Here is a 22,175-nt window from a genome sequence, read left to right as displayed (position 1 = left end):
TGTGGACGGGGGTCAGTCTCTCGACAGCTATATGAGGAGGTTGGTCAGACCAGACTCCACTCTGGAGCATACTAATAAAAATAATTTTGGTTTGTATTCTGTCTGACCGACTTCATTTGTATGGAAGGCTGAGAGGTGGTCGCGAGTGACCCAGTTGGCTCTAATAAGGTCACTTCCTTCACATTTATGCCCTATTTCTTTGCACATCTCATCCATCTGCACATCTTCAACCTATTCTTCCTTCTTGAGGACCATCTTTTTAATCCTCTTTTTAATCTCCCCGAATGCACTTTCTTGCATCTCCCTGACTTCAGCATCCCCAAACATGCACAGCACTCATTTACATTTAAGCACTTTATTGTCTTTTACTTTTGCAATGTAAATATTTTGACATCTGTGTTCTCCTTCACACACCTTTACACAGAATTTGTTGCAGCTGGAATATACAACCATTGTACTGTGCTCTGCAGAACCAGAGTTCTAAAAGTACCTCAAACACCTGCCACGACTCAAAGTATGCACTGTACAAGAGTGTTAAAGATGCAGAAAAAAATACAGAAACACGTGAAGAAATAACGCTCTTGGGGAATGCAAGATTAGTAAAACATGTGAAATAAGAGGAACTAAATTGCTGACCTGCATTACCTTAATATTTTTAACATTAATTCGTAAAGCAATCTGTTTTTGGCATTAATGGTAAGTACACGAAGATAGGGCCAGCTTTAGCGCCATACAACATGTAAACGTCTTTAATATAAGCTTGACTATGATACTTGCATCAAATTTGGAAAGGAACAAATAACATAGCTCCACTTCTAAAGGGGCCAGCAACCTGCGGCAGGGGCCTGGGGTGTCGTTGGGGGAGGTTAGCATAACCAGTTGCAGTGCCAAATCACAAGTGCTTGCATTCATTCCTACCATGTGACAAATAGGGATGGGTGGGATCTATGCCTGTGAATGACAAACGTCTGGCCTCCCGCAGGGATGCAGACTGATGCCCGAACCAGTGATGCTCACAGCGCGACTGGCCAACAGTGGATCCCACTACAGACTACAATGGCAATGAAGGGCTTTAAACCCTCTCTTGTGCATCACATTACAGAAAGTTGATTGACTGCTTGGCTTCAGTTTCCTGATTCAGAGCGAGGTGGGGCAGGCAGCCTGTTTAGACAGCCCAGACTTAAAACATAGATTTAGAGATACGATCATCTCTAAAGAAATCTGTTTAATATTTTTTTAAGAAAACTTGTTGGAATTTCAGAGGGGCACAGCCCCAGAGCCCTAATGGAGAAACTGCCCCAGACAAACTGTACTGGAGGAACCTGGTGTTGGCACGGAGTTCATTAGAGAAGGCCAGTCAAACAGCTGCCATGCATAGATTAACATGAGCTCAGTTCTGGGTGAGTTGAATTCCAAAATTGTTGGTGGCCGTCCACCAGCCTGAGAGCGACCAAGTAATTGACGGGTTATTACTTGTATGGATGGGGTGGTATTAGTTTCACCAAAAAGCAACAGGGTGTCTGCACACATGAAACTGACCACACTGAACAGTGGCAGCTGGTGGGGAATTGGGGGCGGGGGGAGGGGGGGCGGGGGAACCAAAATATAAAAAAGAAAAATGTACCTCTTCATGGCCGGCTGCTGCCTCTCCCGCTTTTCTTCCTGACTGAGTCCTGGAAGCAGGAAGGACACAGGCTTCCCCAAGTTAATCATGATGCTGCGGTCCCGAGCATGACAGCAACATTGTGATTGGTGTGGGCGCTGTAGTTTCGCGCTCAGTCAGGTGAGTTGGAGTCTGTGCATAACAGCCCGGTGGACAACATTTTAAGTGTGCATGACTGTTTAGCTGGCCAAACAGTCATGTGTACTTATTATGCACAGCCTGCTCCTCCCTGTGGCACCAGCCCCACCTCAATCTAGCCCTGTAGCTACGAAAAATAAAGCTGAGTGGTGGGGCATGCTCCTCCCCCTTAGCAAAGGAGCCACCCCTAACTGTGAAGCAGTTTGGCTGGGGATGCATGTAGAAGTTGAACAGCAGACATGATAAAATGTAACACTGTGAAACAAAATGTGGGCCCAGATCAGTGTCAGGAATGCTACAGCTTGTTGACTTTCTGCCAAAAAGAGATACATTTGAGAGCTAGATCACTAATTCTAATATTCGTGTCTTGTGACCTGTGCAGAATGGTTTGTCTCCAGTGCCTGCAGAAACAGCGTAAAATCGGGGTCAGACACCCCTATTCACTCCTGCACAAAACATCAGAATGGGCAGCACTAATATACTTCTCAAGTGGCGGTAGCCTGTGGGATAGCTATCCAGAATGTAGTGCTCAACATAGCTGTGGAGTTGACTGGACATGCTGTCCACCAAGACTTGCCCAAAAAGGAGTAGAAAGATGGGCCTGTAATTCATATTTCTCAGATCTAGCAAAGTTGATTCATGGCAGACTTCCACTAAGGTGTTTCAAACCAGAGTTCAGAGCTATTAAAATTGTGGGTCACTGGGTAACGTGCAGACCAGTGATGTCATCCTTTTTGACGGGCAGATGTCTGGAGACTGACCTGGATGAACGCAATTTACTAAGTCTTAATACGGAATTGCTAGAAATGGTGCTTAAATTCTTAAAAAACTTACAGCAGAGGCATCGGTTAGCTAATTCAATAGGTATTTGTGTATGTGTGTGTATATATGTGTGTATATATGTATATATATATACACACACGCACACAATACAATGTTTTTATTGTTGAATTAATAAAAATCCTTACAATGAGAACGGTAAGATTAACCAGTCTTTGCAGCGCAGGTTACAGATGCAGTGGTTCTTCATTACCACTTTTGAACAGGCTAATGTGTGTGTGTGTATATATGTATATGTGTGTATATATATATATATATATATATATATATATATATATATCTGTTCAATAGTGGTAATGAAGAACCTCTGCATCTATGGCATCTCACGGGTGAATCAGCAAATAAGCAGTATTTCTGGCAGTTGCTGTCCTTTCTGATGTGTAAATTCAGCAGATTGAGCGCTGTGTACAAAAAGTAAAACAAAACGCAACAAGTGTTTACATAAAATGAAAATACAGGCGGCGGGGCTTTATTCTCCTAGCTAGAGGAAGCCAATCTTACAATGTGAGGCTCTCTGGTCGGTCACCTGGAGACACACGTGCCTCTTGGTCTCCGTTTAATGTGTTCAAGTCTAGTGAGAAAGTAGGAGTTAGAAGAAAGTGGGATGGATATGGGATGAACACTTGTGTACTCGGAAAAGATGGCGGTCTGTATTCCCTGGGTTTCTCATGGCCTACTTGGTTTGTAAAGTTAAATCCGATCCTGTTGGACCAGGCAATGTGTGAAACCTGATTTGATAGTGTTCTAAGCATGGAGGATGTTCACCTTCTGCTTCTTGTCGCATCGCAGGATGTGCGGCGATTATGCACAATTTAGAGCAATCCCTCTCCAAGGCAGTAATTTATTTAACTTCTATCCAATTGAGATTATCATCCAACATGTTTTTACAGTTTTTCTCTTGCATTGTTTTCTGGAGAATTTACAGAAAGCATGAATGAATTGGTGTACCTCTTATTGGACGAAATGAAAATAAAATGTTGTGGGATGATAGTTAGCACAGCACCTTTTCAGATTACATTCTCATCCAGCTTTACGATGTTAACTGAGGCATGGGTAAAAAATGTGAAGTCTCAAAAGCACATTTTCAAAGTTCAGAAAAAAATCTGAGACCACCACACACGGCAACTGATTTTAGCCACCAGTAAAATCTATACATTCTGAAGCACAAGCCATGAAAAAGCATTGGCCTTGGAGAATGACACCCCCCCCCCCTCTGCTGGCAACCCCACCTGATATGGCCCTGATAATTAGCTGATTTTAAGAGCTTTTTTGTTCACAATATCCTTTAAGTTTGAGTTACCACAGGCTAGGAAACTTGTAAGGCCATTTTAATCTTTCTGATTTATTTGGGCATTTTTTTGCTTGGCTGGCTAAATTGTTCTGCTGAGCTTCATAGCCAGGCTCTGCACTACCTACAAACGAAGTGGCATCCTCTGGGTAACAGTCCCAGCACTGAGTTCTGATTTTCAGTAGTGCTTTAAGTGTAGACCAAACTTCCAGTCTCATGTGTGCTAAATGACTTCTCTGACAGTGGCTTGGATCACCTGGGTAACACCTTGTTGTAACTTGTAATGTTATTTCCCATACTTTCCCTTAGCTATTTGTTCCCAGATTGCTCACCAGAGTTGCATCAGATTATGTGGAACGTCCTGTCCTGGACACGAACGGTCGCTCCCCTTGCCTCCTCCTGCGAAGACCTGGTATTGTAACGCCTGACTCTGCTGAAATTTCTTCGTAGCGCTGACTGCTAACCTGTGATTGTAGCGCCTGACTCTGCCTCTGCAATTAGTATCGTAGCGCTTAAGTGCAGACCTTTTCCCATTTAGTAGCGCTTGACTACACTGTCTCTATTTAAATCATAGTGCCTGCAGTGTTAGTGCTTTTCATAACGCTAGCGCGCACTTCTTGGCTGTGCTTGTTAGAGATACTTGATTTTAAAAGCGCCTCCGTTTCCCCTGCTGCAAAGCTTGTTGTTGTTGCTGCCATTTTGTGTGCAGCCCCTGGCCCTTCCCCCACCTCGCTCCCGCCTCCCGGCTGACCCTCCCACGCTCCGCCCCCTCCACTCTCCACTTAAGGCAGATGTCCCAACGCGCAGCGTCCACGCGCTACGGCCGCGCCGAAGGTGCGCCAAAGGTAAGCCCGTCTACGCCAGTCCGCGCCTGGACCGCGCCCAGCGCCAGACCCCCTGGCCCCCGTTCCACCCACCCCACCCACATTACATACGACGCCTCCACCCTCTCAGCCCTAAACCCCGGCCGCCTCCCCAACTGCGCCCAAGCCGCTCCTGGACACACCCATGGACCCTTCACATGCAACTCCTGCAAGTATGACGGCACCAAGACCTACTCCTCATCCACTAACGCCAAACAGAGATCTGACCCCAACCACCTAAAATGCATCCTGCTCAACACCCGCTCGGTCCACAGACACGCCATCGACCTTTGGAATCTACTAGACACCATCTCTCCGGACGTCGCCTTCCTAACAGGAACATGGATGAATGCCTTCTCAGCCCCAGACATCACCATTGCCATCCCGGAAGGCTACAAGATCATCCGTAAGGACCGCACCAAGCAAACAGGAGGAGGCATCGCCATCGTCCATAAGAATTCCATCCGCATCTCAACCAGCACAGACGTCAACCTCGCTAGCGCCGAACACCTTCACTTCCAGATCCACACCGACCCCAAAACCACACTCAGAGGCACCCTCCTCTACAGGCCACCAGGACCCCGTGCATTATTCAGCGAAGACATCACTGACTTCATCAGCCCACACGCCCTCCCCTCCGAGGACTACATTCTATTGGGAGACCTCAATTTCCACCTGGAAAAGAGCAACGACAGCAACGCCACCACCCTTCTGGACAATCTCGCCAACCTCGGACTCCAACAACTTGTTAATACCCCCACTCACTACGCAGGTCACACACTCGACCCTATCTTCACCTCCAGCAAACATATCTCCTTCAGTCACACCACAGTTCTCCATTGGACAGACCACAGCTGCGTTCACTTTGTCTACAAAAAGACCACAAGCCACAACCATCCTCAACCTACTCTGCGAAGAAACTGGAACAAAATCACCATCGACCAGATCTCCTCATCACTTCTTCAAAACCCCCCTGCCCACTCCTCAAACGCCAACCAAGCAGCCATTAACTTCACTCAATGGCTAACCAACATCGCTGACAACCTAGCACCTCTGAAAAAATGTCAAATCAAACTAGGCAGCAAAAACGCCCCCTGGTTCAACGATCTTAAGAAATCCAAGAAACTGTCGCTCCCTTGAGAAGGCCTATAAAATAGACCCAAACACCAGCACCAGGGACGCCTTCAAAAACGCCACCCGCATACACCACCAACTGATCCGGACTGCCAAGAAAGCCGCATTCAAAGACCGACTAGACAACAACGCCCACAACAGCAAGGAATTATTCAACATCGTCAAAGAGTTTACCAACCCCACTGCCAACTCCAACGACATCACTCCCTCTCAAACCCTTTGCGACTCCCTAGCTTCGTTCTTCCACGACAAAATCGCAGACATCCACAACAGCTTCGACAACCAACTCGAAGTCCAACCCACCCAACCTCCTGCCATACCTTCACCCCCCTCGAACATCCTTAATGACTGGAACCCAATCTCCACTGAGGACACATCCGCCTGATGAACTCCATCCACTCAGGATCCCCCACAGACCCATGCCCCCACCACATCTTCAACAAAGCTGACTCCATCATAGCACCACACCTCCGAGACGTCATCAACTGCTCCCTTAACTCCGCCACCTTCCCGGAAAGCTGGAAACACGCCGAACTCAGCGCCCTTCTGAAAAAACCCACAGCTGACCCCACCGAACTCAAAAACTACTGCCCCATCTCGCTCCTTCCATTCCCAGCCAAAGTCATCGAGAAAGCTGTCAATAACCAGCTCGCCGCCTTCCTCGAAACCAACAAATCCCTCGACTCCTCACAGTCCGGCTTCCGAGCCAAACACAGCACTGAGACCGCACTCATCGCTGCAACAGACGACATTCGAACTCTACTGGACAATGGAGACAGTCGCCCTCATCCTCCTCGACCTCTCCGCAGCCTTCGACACAGTCTGTCATAGCACCCTGTTACAGCGCCTCAGAAACATCGGAATCCAAGGAAAAGCACTGGAATGGATCACCTCGTTCCTTGCCGGAAGAACTCAGAGTCCTCCTCCCACCATTCAAGTCAGAGGCCACTGAAGTCATTTGCGGCGTGCCACAAGGATCTTCACTCAGCCTCACCCTTTTCAACGTATACATGAGCCCCCTCGCGGCCATCGCACGCCAACACAACCTCAACATCATCTCCTACGCTGATGACACTCAACTGATCCTCTCACTCACCAAAGACCCTAACACCGCCAAAACCAACCTACATGAAGGAATGAAAGAAGTAGCCGAGTGGATGAAGCACAGCCGTCTGAAACTGAATTCAGACAAAACAGAAGTCCTTATCTTAGGTACCTCCCCCTCCGCCTGGGACGACTCTTGGTGGCCAGAGGCCCTTGGAAAAGCACCCATCCCGACGGACCACGCACGGAACCTGGGCGTCATCCTGGACTCCTCACTCTCGATGACCAGACAAGTCAACGCCGTTTCTTCGTCTTGCTTCAACATTCTTCGCATGCTCAAAAAAACATTTCGCTGGATCCCCACCGAAACTAGAAAAACGGTCACCCACGCACTGGTCACAAGCCGCCTGGACTACAGAAACACCCTATACGCCGGTACCACCGCAAAACTTCAGAAAAAACTCCAACGCATCCAGAACGCATCAGCCAGACTCATACTAGACATCCCGAGTAAAGACCACATTTCTGGTCACCTGAAAGACCTCCACTGGCTCCCCGTCAATAAGAGGATAACTTTTCGCCTCCTAACCCACGCACACAAAGCACTTTACGATCTTGGACCCGAATGCCTCAACACACGAATTTCCTTCTACACCCCCCCCCGCCAGCTGCGCTCTTCCAATCAAGCCCTTGCTGCTGTACCTCGCATCAACAAAACCACCATGGGAGGAAGATCCTTCTCCTACCTGGCGGCTAAAACCTGGAACTCACTTCCCATTCACCTTCGCCTCACTCAGAACCACCTAGCATTCAGAAAGCAACTTAAAACCTGGATATTCGACAAGTAATTCCCCACCCTTCTTCAAGCGCCTTGAGACCCTCTGGGTATGTAGCGCGCTATATAAATTCTTTGACTTGACTTGACGATATTGAAAAACTGTTGAACTATTGTGCAGTACATAGCTTGCATATAAGTTTTTGTTGTGCTGAATTGCTACTTTTCTTCCTTTCTTATCTTTTCAGGTCACATTTTGTGCAGGTTCACGATCAATATGCTACTGTGTGCCATGCAATGCATGCTGCATGCTCGTTATTATGGAGTTGTGCCTTTTTAGGTCTCGCGACCTATCAATGCGCGCAAGCGCATTGAGGGAGCGAGAATTCAAGTGCTCAAAAAACTCGTGAAACCAAGGGTTTCGTTCGTGCGGTTTTCTTTAAGTTCACGTGAATCACGTGAGCAAACAAGCACGCGCATTCACGGCCGCACAGCACATCAAAGGGCTTCGCCCAGCGTGCGCTCTGCGGCTTCTCCTCCCCTAACACGCTATCTCAGCTCTCCTGCCCCCGGCCGCACAGCACATCAAAGGGCTTCGCCCAGCGTGCGCTCTGCGGCTTCTCCTCCCCTAACACGCTATCTCAGCTCTCCTGCCCCCATCCGGCTTCCCTCCGGCCATTTGCCACACTCCTTGATTTTCTGCCTCCGACCCCAGCACTTCTGGGCTCGTCCAGGCAGTGAGGGAATGGAATAAAAAAACGTCTGAATGCGCATATTGTAAAATCCTGTTGAACTGTAAGCAGGCATGTGCTGGTCGGAGAATTAGGTTACCAGAGGGGATGACTGATTGCAAAACTATGTAAGTAACATAAATACGACACATATTGCATAACAAATGCTATAGGTGTCACATTTGCAAAAGTTAAAACTATTGGCATTGTAAATGACAAAGCTATTTTTGATATTTTCAAAACCAACACAAAAATACAAAATTTGTCATTTACAATACCAATAGGTTAAACTTTCCTAATGTGAGACCTATTGGCAACGCCAGTGCTTGTTCAATTTTGCTTCCATGGGTATTCTACTTCATGCTCTACTTTGCTGAGTTTGCTCCCAAGTATGCCATTTTCTTACTGGGTGTGTTGTGGCTCTTGTCGCATGCTATTGCGTGCTGTGCTTAGTGTCCGATCTTGTACCGCATATTCTTACTGGGTGTGGTTCTGCCTATGTTGTGCTGATCTAGTGAGGCTATCATTAATTTCTAGTCTGTGTATTGTGCGATGCTTTGTCTTTGTGCAATCCGGTTTCGTTGAGGTTTGTGTACCATGTCCTGTTTTACCTAGGTGTGTTTTGTGGGATAGTGTACCCGGTGCTGTTTTTGCCTAGGGGTGTGTTGAAGGGTTGTGTACCCTGTACTGGTTTACCTAGGTGTGCGTTCAAGGGTCGTGTATCCTGTGCTGCTTTACCTGAGACGTCTTGTTCTGCCAGGTGTGGTGTGCAGAAGGGGTGAGTGGTGAGGGAATTACGTCAGCAGTATCCTCCATTCTTCCAGTCCTTCATAACGTTAGTGTGCAATGTCAAGTGATTCTGTATTTAGTTCTCATTGCAATTATTTGTAATTTGTGTATCTCTTTGGTATTTGATATCAAATGATGTGTACTTCCACTGTACATTGTTGTATTATTTCCTCTAAGGGAAGGAGATGTGTTGTAACTTGTAATGTTACTTTCCAAACTTAGCAATTTGTTCCCTGCTGCTCAGCCAGTGTGAATGTGATGTGTATAGAATGTTAGAATGCCTGATGAGGTAGTGGAATGCTGGAGTGCCTGGTGGAGTTGAGACAGTTGGGATTGTGTGGGCTGAGCAGCAAGGATGCGGCTTCTGGTGGGGCTGAACTGCTGAAACTATTACCCTACTTACTATCCTGTAACTAAGCTTAATAAATCTCTTACCTACAACGTACTTCGTGGCTACCTCTGGACGACTTGTGGTTTACAACACACCTCACTGAGAAGGGGTAGTTGGGGCCAAGGTGCTGGCTAAGCATAGTCTTAGCTGTGCAGAACTGGGGTTCTTGTGTTCCTTGTGGGTAATGGCAGAAAATTCCTAACCATGGCAGAGCAAATGGAAAGCGAACTTGGGCAAACATGAGCCTTACCCATCCTTGCAGGTTAAGTGCATTATGCAGAGCGAGTCGCCAGAAATTAGGTTTTGAGAGCCTGCATCTGCTGTCTGGCTTCCCCTCACTACAGAACTAGTCCTAGCCTATAGGCGGTTAATATGTCACCAAGCTGATAAAACAGCAATGTGGGCAGTCACTCATGCCATGTGCCTCTGTCGCTTACCTCCTTTGTAGATATGCATCTGTGTATTTAGTATACACAAGGAGATGATGGATGGAGCACTCAAACCCCATGGACAGGCTCAAGACCGATTTGCATATGGCTGGGTTTGAACTGGGGCGGCAAAGTGAGCTTAAGAACGATGATGGATTTAACCCAGATCTGTGACTGGGGGTGAGTGTCTGAAAAGTTTCAGCGCTCTGTCCATCATTTCCTTGTATTTGCTGTTTATATAGTTCCAACCCAGTCAAAGGACGGAGCAGTGCACTGGCTTAAAGGCAACAGTATAGAGTATTAAGAGCAGTAACTGGGTTGTGCGAGCCTTCATTCTTCCTGCACCGCTCGCTCTGTACCTTCCTTCACATGAGCAACACCAGGGGCTGTATAATGATGGGCTCAGCCGCCTCCACGCAGAGCCCCGCGCCTGTTTTCAGGGCGTAAACTAAATTATTGTACCCTGATCTCTTGGAGGGAGCCTGAGTTTATCTTCAGACGGCACAGGTCGGAAAACCCCAGCACAGTTTGCCCCTTCCTGTTACTGAGCTGCACCATGTGAAATAACGCACTAACAAGGAACATCAGGTTAGATGAATAGACTGCAGGTGCATAAAAACTATTTCCTCTACACCGAGCCAGCACAGTCCTTCCTGCTATGTACCACCTTTATTCATTTCGCTTTTTATGGGGGTTGGTGACATTGGCAAAGTCAATTGCTCTGGCTAAACACTTATAAGGTCCCAAAGGCGAGACCTATTGGCTATGCCAATGCTTGTTATGGGGGGTGGTTACTTCAACTATGCTAGGTAATCCATGTTTCGTCTTATTCACCTTTCCCTCTTCTTGGTTGTCTGTCGCGCAGCGCTATACATGCTCCCCCATAAATTAATTTTTATCCCTCGGTTTTCTTCTCCCTTTTGCCGCCTCCTCTCCTCCCCGCCTCAGCTGCTGTGCCTGATCGGGGAGGCCTTCGGTGATTATAACGAGGATATCTGCGGCGCAGTCATCAACATCCGCGCAAAAGGGGATAAAATCGCCATCTGGACCAAAGAAACGGAGAACAAGGAGGCAGTCACGTACATCGGGTAAGGACACGGGGGAGGGGCACGCATGCGCGCGCTGCACGTAAAGGGACACGGTGGCGTAAGGATGCGCATGCGTAACGTGCGTGAATGAGCAGACTTTAGTTCACCATAGGGGACCTGGGTGCGTGGGCAAGGTGGTGCGACCAGTGCTAGTGTTTAGGTGAGGTGCTGCAGCGAGTGGAGCTTTGCGTCGGTAGGGGTTGTATGCTGCCGTTTTGTGGTTGCGAGTGCGCACGCCAGTTTTATTTATGTATTTATTTAATGCGATTTTATATAGCGCGAACATTACCCGAAGGTGTCAGGGCGCTTTACATAGAAATCAGTTACGATACACAAGGATTTAGGATTACATGATTTACATAAAAGATACAAACAAAAAATTGCAAATGTACAAGTTCTAAAGTCACACAAGGAAGAGATACAAACAGAAAAAAATGTGAATGTACAAGGTGCAAAGTCACACAAGGAAGAGATACAAACAGAAAACAATGGCAAATGTACAGTGTTGGCTGTGGGAGGATGCATTTCCTGGTCATGGTTGACAGGTGGTGCGTGGGGGTGGGGGTGTTCTTTCTGCGTATCTCATTGAAGCGGTAGGAAGTTTGAAAACCTGGGCATACACGGGTTTCATTAGAGGTTGGCTGTCCCTGCAATCGGTCTAAGAAATAGTGCTGTTTTAAGTGCTGTACAGCTGACATGATTGCGAGTCTGAATATAAACATCAGAAATGCTCCATCTGCAGGCTGTGCTCACTAGTGCGGCTTCCTGGGAGCTCATGTGCATGCTTGTTGAGACACCTGATTTAGGCGGAAAACTCCCGTGTATTTAAGGCAAACATCGCTTTTACGTTTTCGCGCTCCTACTACCCCCTTTGCTTCAATATACGTCAATGGGGGACATAAATTCCCCGATTTCTTTTTACAAAATCTCTAACCAGCTTCAGAATGTTGCAGTGTGATGTGTGATGGCTAAATGCCATGTGCCACAGTAAACATTCTCACCTTTTAAGCTACAGATCTGAGAAATCGGATAGGTGCTCCTCTATGGATGCTTACCCCCGCATTTCAGAGAGGACATCTTGCCTGTGGGTTACCCCTTGCCTAACTCTACGGGGAGCCCGGCGAAAAATCTGCGGGTTTCGTTCAGTGAGGAATTAAGATTTCTGCCTCAGATTAATAAATTAGCTGGTGTGTGCTTCGGGACACTTAAACACTTAAAGAAGTTCCTGCCCCTATTGCCCAAAGGGGCTAAAGATTTGGTGACCCGCACGCTCATCCTGTCACGACTGGACTTAGCCAATGCTTTGTACATTGGTCTTCTGGCATATCAGCCAAAAAAGCTGCGGATTGTCCAGAACATGACGGCAAGAGTTTTATTGGGGATTCCTGGTAGGTCTAGCGTAAAGCAGTCTCTACGGGTTCTGCACTGGCTCCCGGTTGACCAACTGATTCTATTTAAGGTTCTTACACTGGCCCATTGTGCCCTCGCAGGGCCTCAGTATTTTAGGAGACGCTTCGTGTTCTATGTGCCACCCCGACATTTGCACTCCACAGGCCAATGCCTTGTTGTCGTACCTAGGTACCGCTTGGCTAGAATGGACAGCAGCTCCCTTTGTTAGAGCGGCCATGGCCTGGAATGCCTTGCCCTTTGAACTTCGCGATATCGGTGACCTCAGGCTGTTTAAAAAACATTTTAAAACTGTTATTAAAGTAATCTTTCAGCTGGGTCAGCTCCCTTCTATCCATCTTTTGGCTTCTGCGCCGGGACACTTCCCAGTAGCCGTGCGCGCTATAAATGGAGGTTAACATAACATTAGATTCATAGTGGAAGGAAAAGTCCAGCCTGAAATTGTTGGTTTGTTTTTGGTCTTTGGTTTATTTTCCCTAGTAGTGCCCATACATTACACTGCGCCTCTCCTCCCGTTAGACAGCTGACTGCTCCAAGTCTGGCTCTGGCCTCATTGGTGCAGTAAGCAGAGCAGTACTGTAGGAAGGTGGATTAATAGGGGTGGCTACAAATTCACCTCAAAAGGCTAAGGCCACTACCTGCTAGATGTCACAAGTGGAATAAATCCGTGATCGGTCCCAGTTCACGAGAAACAAAGCTGGCTTAAATCGAAGGCAATGCGTAAACGTATTTAAGCACTGCATTCACAATAAGTCATACAAAACACACTAATTCTACAACCTATTTTGAAATAAAACCTATTTGACTAAAGACTAAAACTACAAAAGTCCAATAAGATCAGATTTAATTTTTTAGGATTTAAGTGAAAATAGTGTGAAGCAGCATAAAGTGCCAATGATGATCTATGGAAGAAGCCGATGGGGTCATAGGTGTGATATCAGGAAGACACTGACGTGGCTTGGTCATGTACACATGGATTAGTCCAGGTGGAAGTTGAAAAATGTGAAAGCTTAAAAGTCCTAATCCTAAAAGGGACGTAGTCATTTTTTTGAAGAAAGTTTGCACCCTGTGGGACAAACTGAAATTGTAACTGCTACAGAGGAGCTGCTGGTCGCAAGATGGTTCCACTAAGGCACAGACGTTTTCAAGCAAAAACCTCAATCGGTCCAAAGTCTCAAAACAAAGTGAATGTCAGTTTTTCAGGAATGTGCATGCCTTTCAGGTGGGTAATGTGAAGTTCATTCTGACACCATGGAACTGCTAGTCATGTTAGGATGACCGGACGTCCTGTATTTCCCTGGACACTGTTTAAAGGACTGTCGCAGTGTCCCGACACTTTTCTTAATTTTAGGTAAATATTCTGGTTTTTGGGACAAAGGTTATTCTACAAAGCAGAATTGAAAGTTATACCGCCATTCACAATGCCCCTGAAGACTGAAATTTTAAGTAATGTATCTGTTTGCAGCTGCATGCTCCTAGCTGAGACCGTGTGGTGGAGGGCAGGGGAAGTTCAGGTTTGAGGGATCCTGCCATGGATGCATATATAGTTACAAAACTAGTGTGTATATGTATATATGTGTATACATGTGTGTGTGTATATATATATATATATATGTATGTGACTTCCTGTCCTGATCAAGGCAGTATGGCCGAAACTAGTTGGACTATGAGAAGGCTGTGCTTAATTACAGAATAAAAGCTTCACGTCCGGGCGGCTCCGTGCCCGTCTTGAATGAGGACGCCCTGCAGGGTTGGAGGCTCCCTACTCTGAGGGTTCTCGTTTGTTATATATATATATATATATATATATATATATATATATTTTACATAGCCACTATATATATCCGATGCTTGCTACACTGGTACCTGGTTTTACCAGCATGAAGGCTGCTGACCTAGGCTCGCTGTCTTGTATTAAGAGTATGCACATTTAATACCACCATCTGTCTTGAGACAACACCTATGCAGCAGTTTCTTGTACCACAGTTTCTTACCGTAGCGCTAGGGCTCAGGTATGGAATTAAAATACTTAGTGCTTCTCAATGTGAGCACTCTTCAGCAGCCTTATATTTGCTTTGATTATGCATTGTGGAAAAGTTCCTAACCCATCTGCCTTGATAAGGCCTCGGTGCGTAAACCAGGGCAGGCTCTCAGCGTCGTACTACATTTTCTTGAGTGACATTGTATTGTCTGCATTAAAACTGGCAAAGTCTTTCTTTTGACTTAACAAATCTTTGAAGGTCTCAAATTTCTCCAGAATCTCTTAAAGAATTTAGATCACATTGTTGAAATTATTTTCATTGAGTGCTCATCAGGACGGTTGACTGTCGTACTAAAAGATTGTGAACTTTCCGACCTAGCCCCATCAAGAAGTCAATTGTGGGTTCAAATTCAATACGTTTCATCCACATTTTAGTGCCTTGAAGCGTGGATCCATTCTTTGGAAAGATGGCCCGTCAATTTCTGCATCCTGAATGGATCCTGTTTTCACGTTAGCAGTCTTAGGACAATAGGCATGTTCTGGTGGGGGATGAGTGGTGGTACTCTTCACTTCCTGGGTATCACCTGCAGATGAAGTGCTTCTCCTTCAAGCTGCACACCATTCACTATCACGTTCTAGACTTTAGCTTCTGTTTTTCTCAATGAGCTGCGTCTGTAGAGTTTGTGAATGAGGTGTTGGAGTGCATGGAAAATCCTTTGAATATTGTTGCTGGCACCAGAAGATACAATTCAAATGAGAATTTAAGCTCTACTTTGGAAAGGTGAGCAGGAAAGCTATACCAGGGGTGTTGGTGGAGATGCTGGGATAGTGTTGAGGTAATCAGATCTTGTACCCTGCTTCTCAGCCAGGACTGTTCTCTCATTGCTGCTTGTTCAACTGCATCGAGCCTCATTCAGGGGCCACTTAATACTTGTTTTGGGTGCAGGCTTAACCTTGGCAAAGCCAAGGGAGGAACCTAAACCATGAGCATATAAGGATGCCAGTGTCTTGCCTAGGCTTTGGCAGTCAAGATGGAGCGGTTGAATGTCCTCTTCGACATTTTTTGGAATGAATTATATCCTCTTCACGCAAAAATGTAAATTACTGTTGCTATTCATTCAGTAGAATCATTTGAGCTGCTGTCTGATTTCACTCAGGGGAGTGACTGGAATTTACTTTTATGTTGGAGGTCTCGGTGTTGCTGTTGAACCCTGGACTGTCCTTTGTACCAACTGCTGTGATGCAGCACAGTTGAAATAGCATTGATATAACTTTATTGAACACTTAATAGCAAAACTAGTTTCTTGCAGTCCCACCCATAGGTGTGGGGGTCAGTAATGTTACTTATAAATCATACAAGATGCTTACCTTGTATACAGTCAGAGCGACTAGATGAGGAAGACGCACCACCAGAAAGGCATGCCTTCATCGCAATCTGGATATTTTTCAATTATGTGCCCAAGTCATGAAATAAAGTTCTGATTCTCTCATTGATACTTAGGGAAAATGTTCTTGAAGCTATGGATGCAATGAAATGAGGACTATTCTTAGCATATGGATGCAATGAAATGAGGACTATTCTTAGCATATTTAAAGAGGAAATACTCTGCAGAATCTGAAATAACATTCTCCGGAAACAATTGGGGACAAATTATTGTAAACTAAAGTGATGGATGGAATGCTTGAATTAATCTCAGACACTGAATCACGTCTGCCGCATCCCAAGCCATGATTTTGCACACCATGCCACACAGTTTGCATCCAGCCTTATGCAAATCACTCGTGACCCTGCTCCAATTGGGACAGTCCAGCCCAAACAGCCAGGCCTCCTGAACTGGAACAGAAGCATCCCAGGACTGGTTTCACCCTCATTAGTTTTTGTATACGTCAGCACGCAAGGTGGGGTATGTTCTCATGCTGGCATGTAGAGATTTTAAGGAGGCCTACTGTTAAATGATTGTGCTTGAAAAAAAAGTGCTAGGAATTCCCCGAAGTGTCTTGAACCTTGGTTGGAAGACATTTGTGAAGGCCATTCGGGGTTTTGCAAAGGAACAATGTTAAGATGGCAGGTGAAGATAACGGATTCCAGAATCAAGTCTTTGCTCTTGACACTGCCATTCATTAAGCTTCAGGGGTCTGGAATTCCTATTGCGTGACAGCTTACAGGTTTATTGTGCCCACTGGACAAGCCAATATCACCCTTCATCCCAAACAGTTTGGCTGCCAATTTACAATGTGCAGCTTGGTTGTGGGATACAGTTGTCTGCTGCTAAAGGCAAGATATACTTAAATATATATATTGGGGAGAGGTTGCAGCCTAGGGTGTATCTCCAATCTGGGGAACCAGGTTAGAGTCTTGGCAATGACGCTCAACTTTCTGTGATTCTGGGCAAATTACTTCATCTCCCCATGCCTAACAAAAATTAATATGTCCTTGTGTAAGCAACTGGTGCTCATGTAAAGCGCTCTGATACCGGATACCTTTGGGTCTAGTTTGCGCTATATATAACGCCAGGAAAAAAAAGAAACCAATGTATACAGACATTTGTACATATGGTTCAGTAATGCTGAGCCGTCACTGTCAGGGCACACAAAGTAAATGTAGTGAGCTGTGTATTTCTGGCAATGGCATCAAAATACAATATCCATGCTTGCAAAATTTTACTATTTGAGGCTGTGATGCTCTACAATGCTAATTGATATATATGCAAACGGACGCAGAAAAATGAAAGCAAGTATGGTGACTGGTTTCTAAACGTGTACCAAAATATCTGTAATTAGTTAAATGAAATTGTTTAGCACAGATTTTATTTTCTGGGGTCTGAAATTGCACTGGCAGCCGGACTGAACACTCCTTTGGGGGATATTCTTAAAGCAGGTGGAGTTTGTCTGATTGGTATTCAGCTACTACCTGAACTGCTTGATTGATATCATTTGGGTCAATCTATGTAGTCTAAGTTGATGGAGTATTTTCTGACTTGGTTTTATTTTTTGAGGTTCAGAAGTAGTTAAAGATGAAACAAGTTTTTTTGCAGAGACTGCTCAGTGTCCCGAATTGCAAAGGTTATCTTACAAAGATGTTGCTTTGCTCTTAGCATCTGAGCTAATGGGTAACTGGTTGTTTTTGCCAGGTCATCCAATTGCATATTTTCGTGAGGCAGTTGTGGTAAATTGGTTACCTGTAGCTCTAGTTGGCTGTTGCCATTGTTAGTACTATGAATCCGAGTTGGAACTGGGATTGACCTTGTGGGAGGACAAGGTATTTGCTCACCTGCTGTCTTTTCGGGGGTGGGTGGGAATAAATCTCAGCTCGACCATCATTAATGTAGGTGTTTAACTGGTGACCACCACCCTTCCACGTAGCTACTTATCAGGTGGTGCCCTTCTAATCTCTCCATCCATGAAGTGTACCCAAACAAAGGTTGAGCAGCCCCAACCCTAACTAGGTGCTTCTGAGATGGACCGTTTATCCTCCTTCAATCAGTATGAAAGGCATGATGTTAGACTGTTAGTCAAGCCATCTTATAGCCTATTCCTCCATATTCCCATGGTCTGAGGATAAGCTGAAAACCCGCCAGCGGTGCACTCTTCCCATGACTGGGTCAGTCCCGGCTTGTCAATGGACAGGGTTTAAACAGCAACATGTGTTTAGCTGTAATCTCAAACTGTATTGATCCAGACAGGTTTAAATCACCCACCATTTCAGAAGGGAGTAGGCAATTCACAATATGTTGAGTGTAAATGCCAGAATCCTAGTCACCTTGCAGGGGCATAACCCATACATTGTCATACAGCTGGGACACCAGAGCCACTGTGGCCAGAATCAGACCCTTTCCTTCAGACTTCATGGCTTTTACTGCACCACCGAAAGAGTTCCAGGGCATGGCCAACCTGTCTTACCAGTCTCGGCTATATCTCAGACAGGTCAGGTGTCAGAGGCCAAGGTTTTACGGTCGATGGGGCACTATATGGCCCTTCTCCTTGTACTTCCTTTTTCATGTCTTGAAACCCTTTAGGTGGACCGGTCCACAAGCCCCATTGTCCATGTAGTTTAAGGGAGCAGATGGATGTGTCCCTTCATGGGTTGTTAATGGTCTACGACTGGTTTGTCTTCACAGCCCTTTTTGTGCGGTGCATATATTGGTGGGTAGGTTCAGTCCTAATTTGCTGTATAACTTTAAGAAGCAGCAGATCTTTGGTGGTATTTTGACATCTTAAAATTGTTCAGTTTATGCCTTCTCTTTGGGAACAGAGCTTACAGATTCATGCAATTTAAGTCCAAATTGGAACCATGTGGGGGGTATGGGTGGGGGAGGCCACTACAATCCAGTTCTAGTAGCACAGTAGGCACTGAGGTTCTGTTGTATTGTAATGCCCCACAGTTAATGTACTGCTTCGGCTGGCCAGCAGGCACTAGTCTATTTGTATGGAAGCTGCACATTGGAGGCACACTGATCACTTAAGATGAGACTTGGAAGTTGCATGCACATGCGCAAGGAGAGGCTGGGGACTGCAGTGATGGTACTGGGACCCTGACATTGAGAAGGTGATGGAAAAGGTAGCATGAGCATAGACCTTTATTTATGGGGTTGCTCAATGACAGTACAGAAAATGCAAGTGAGAATGCACTTGCCCTTGCCTGCACTGCTTAGGGTGCAAACTAGTTGCTAAATATTCACTCAAACTGTATACAATGCAATATTGAACATTTTCAATACAACACAGTTTTATATAACCCAAAGTTTGGATATTTATTGAGGATCAACTATCCGCTAACATGTCATATTGTACACATAATGTGCTATCACAAACAAAATCATAAATTCAAACAGAAATTGTTGTGATATGTTAACCAATGATATCAGAAGGTATATTCCAGAAGGTCTTTCCCAATGCATTTAGGGATCTAACTGATCCCTTCGTCAGGGGAACTGTAATAAAACGTAAATGCCAAATATTAGTTACCCTGTCGAAGGGATCAGTTATTATGGCATTGTGTACAGTTTGAGTGAATATTTAGCAACTAGTTTGCACCCCAAGCAGTGCGGGCAGGGGCAAGTGCATTCTCACACTTGCATTTTCTGTACAGTATGATGCGAGGCAGGCCACCTCATTCCCTCAGCATGCAGAATTTTAGAAACCTTGTACATCGGATGAATTTATCTATACAACAACACGACACAACTCCAAAATTCATAGTTGCCCAATGACACACCATGATCACTGATTGGCTTATTTTCTAGGCATTCTCTAATGCTACACTGAGGCATGTACTGCAACTACTCATCGTTTAAAAAAATATATATTGTTAAAATGAGAATGCTTGACTTGCAGCAGTAGCTGCACAATTAAGATTGTATGCCTACGTTGTACATTTGTTTCCACAATGTGTGCACCAAAGACTTCTACACAGGATACACTGCCTCCAGCGGTGCCTGGGATCAATGAACATTGGTATAAAGGAATCGAACTTTGTCTGCCTCCTGGGTTAGCAGAAAATACTGGAACCTCTCATGTTCAGATAGTACACGCAGACCCTGTACTGATTGTACCCCTAAGCTGCTGAGTGCACTGTGCTTTTGCACTGATTGCGTCGGTTTGTTCATTCTCATCCCAAGTGCTGCTTTGAACAGACTAGCTATTACATCCCCTGATGCATGTTGATCTCTTTTCACTCTTTTTGCTGTTCCACAGCTGGCAATTTCTGATGCTTTATTCTCTTAAGGGTGAACGCCTTTGCTCGTAACATATCCACAACTATTCTACTTGTATTTAGTTACTTGGTGGAGATTGTATGTTGCAGGCATGGAGAAAGTTATCTAACGGAAAATGTTCTGGCTTCACAGGCGGGTGTACAAGGAACGTCTTGGCTTGTCCTCCAAGGTGGTCATTGGATATCAAGCCCATGCAGACACTGCCACAAAGAGCACCTCCATCGCGAAGTCAAAGTTTGTGATTTAATCGTCCCAGCCGGATGGCTGGTTTATTCTCACATGGAACCTTCAGAGGAGATTTATGAGCAGTTGAAGCCTTTGGTTCGGGTGGAGACCACACAACAGTCGAAGAAACTTGTTGGAGGAAGATGAAAAAAAGCCCAAAATGGAGGTTGAGGATCTTGGTTCTGTTATTGGTCATGTTTATTTGTCTTTGTGTTGTACATATTAATATTAAATTCTGCACAAGGTGGATCTGGCAGTAGTTTTCTCTTTGGGGGGCATTGAGTGCATAATGTATGTAGAAAGGAATGTACCTTGCATTTGTGCTGGGTGTGGTAACTCTGGCTTGCATGGATAATGGATCAGTCCAGTGCGGAGGGTGCTGCACCTACTGCACAGAAACATACTGCTTCCGAACCGTTTCTTTAGTTTGGTAACTGTGAATCTGATTGGTGACCAAGTTTCATGACAGAGGCAGGTTTGTTCTGTGGAGGGGGCTTGGAGTTCAAAATGCTCTGGAGACGCCTTGTACTGTCCTCGCTATTGAATTCAAATGTGCTGACTGTACAAATAATGGGGGCAACATAAAGGGCAGTCACAAACAGCGTGAACTAGAGGAATTGAGCAGTGGTGACATGTAAATGCCTAGTGCAAACTGCACAAAGTGAACAAGCTCATTGTTTCAAAGTTTTTCAGGGACTAGTCTTCCAAGACAATTGGGGATAGTTCATTCTTTTATTTTAATTAATTTTTATAGCCACAAACATAAATACTTCACATTGAGAAAAAGAGCGTTCAGAAATAATATATCCAGAATTGTTTGCAGAGCACATAGGAGCATAAAAAAGAAAACAGCCACATTGTAAATATATCAGATTACAAGCACCATAATAGTAATAAACACCAGTTAATTATATAGGGAGAATAATAAAGAAAATGCATTAAATCCTTAATCTCATTGAAGACTAGACCATATCCTTTGGAATTTTAACCAAGACCGAGGGCCTCTAACTTTAGCTAACGCTATCTCCATTTCCTAAACCTCCCTTAGCAAGACCCAACATTTATTAATGCTTGGACTCGTACTTTGAATCCAAGAGTGGGCAATACATAGACGAGCACAAGCTGAAATAATGGAAGCAAAGGGTTTCGTAAGACAGCCCAGCTCTGAAAATATTCCCAATACCAACTCTTTTCCAGAAACCGGGTTGTCATAACCAACCCAGGTTGCAAGAGTTGTATTGGACCAGAATGCCTTCAACATTGGACATGCAATAAGCATATGGTTTAAATCTGCAGCATATTCTTGACATTTCGGGCAGTATGATTTAGTGGCAGTTAGATTGTTAACCCATTTAGAAATTCGCTCTGGAGTATAGTAAAGCATAAATGTAGTTCTATATTGCTGAAGTTTCAGGTTGATGGATGTTACTGTTGAATCTATAGTTTCCAGACAGTCCTGTATCTCCTCTTTAGTTATATTACAGTTGAACATCCAGCTTAATTTAGCCGCTATTTGTATGCCATCATCACTGACCACTTCTATAAGTTTCTGATAGGTTTTGCCTATAATTCCTTGTCCAGTAGTACCGAAAAATAGACCATCTCAGAGGGGCTAATCAGCTCTAACAGTCCCTGACCGTGAATAAAATAATCCCTGACTTGTAAGTACTTATAAA

General features: G+C 45.1%; 1 protein-coding gene across 1 annotated transcript in view; it reads left to right on the top strand.

The window, feature by feature from the left end:
- Positions 1 to 20,746, top strand: part of EIF4E1B (eukaryotic translation initiation factor 4E family member 1B) — a 53,339-nt gene extending 32,593 nt beyond the window's left edge. The window contains exons 6-7 of the mRNA XM_078650616.1: positions 11,033 to 11,172; positions 20,407 to 20,746. Of these exons, the coding sequence (XP_078506742.1) occupies positions 11,033 to 11,172; positions 20,407 to 20,521 (255 nt within the window). The 3' untranslated portion in view covers positions 20,522 to 20,746. The remainder of the gene's footprint in view (positions 1 to 11,032; positions 11,173 to 20,406) is intronic.
- The last annotated feature ends 1,429 nt before the right edge of the window (positions 20,747 to 22,175 follow it).

Source organism: Lissotriton helveticus, chromosome 7 (assembly GCF_964261635.1).
Source record: "Lissotriton helveticus chromosome 7, aLisHel1.1, whole genome shotgun sequence".
In the NCBI taxonomy this organism is placed as follows: domain Eukaryota; kingdom Metazoa; phylum Chordata; class Amphibia; order Caudata; family Salamandridae; genus Lissotriton; species Lissotriton helveticus.
Note: the sequence above shows the minus strand (reverse complement) of the source record. Positions and strands in the feature narration are given on the sequence as shown.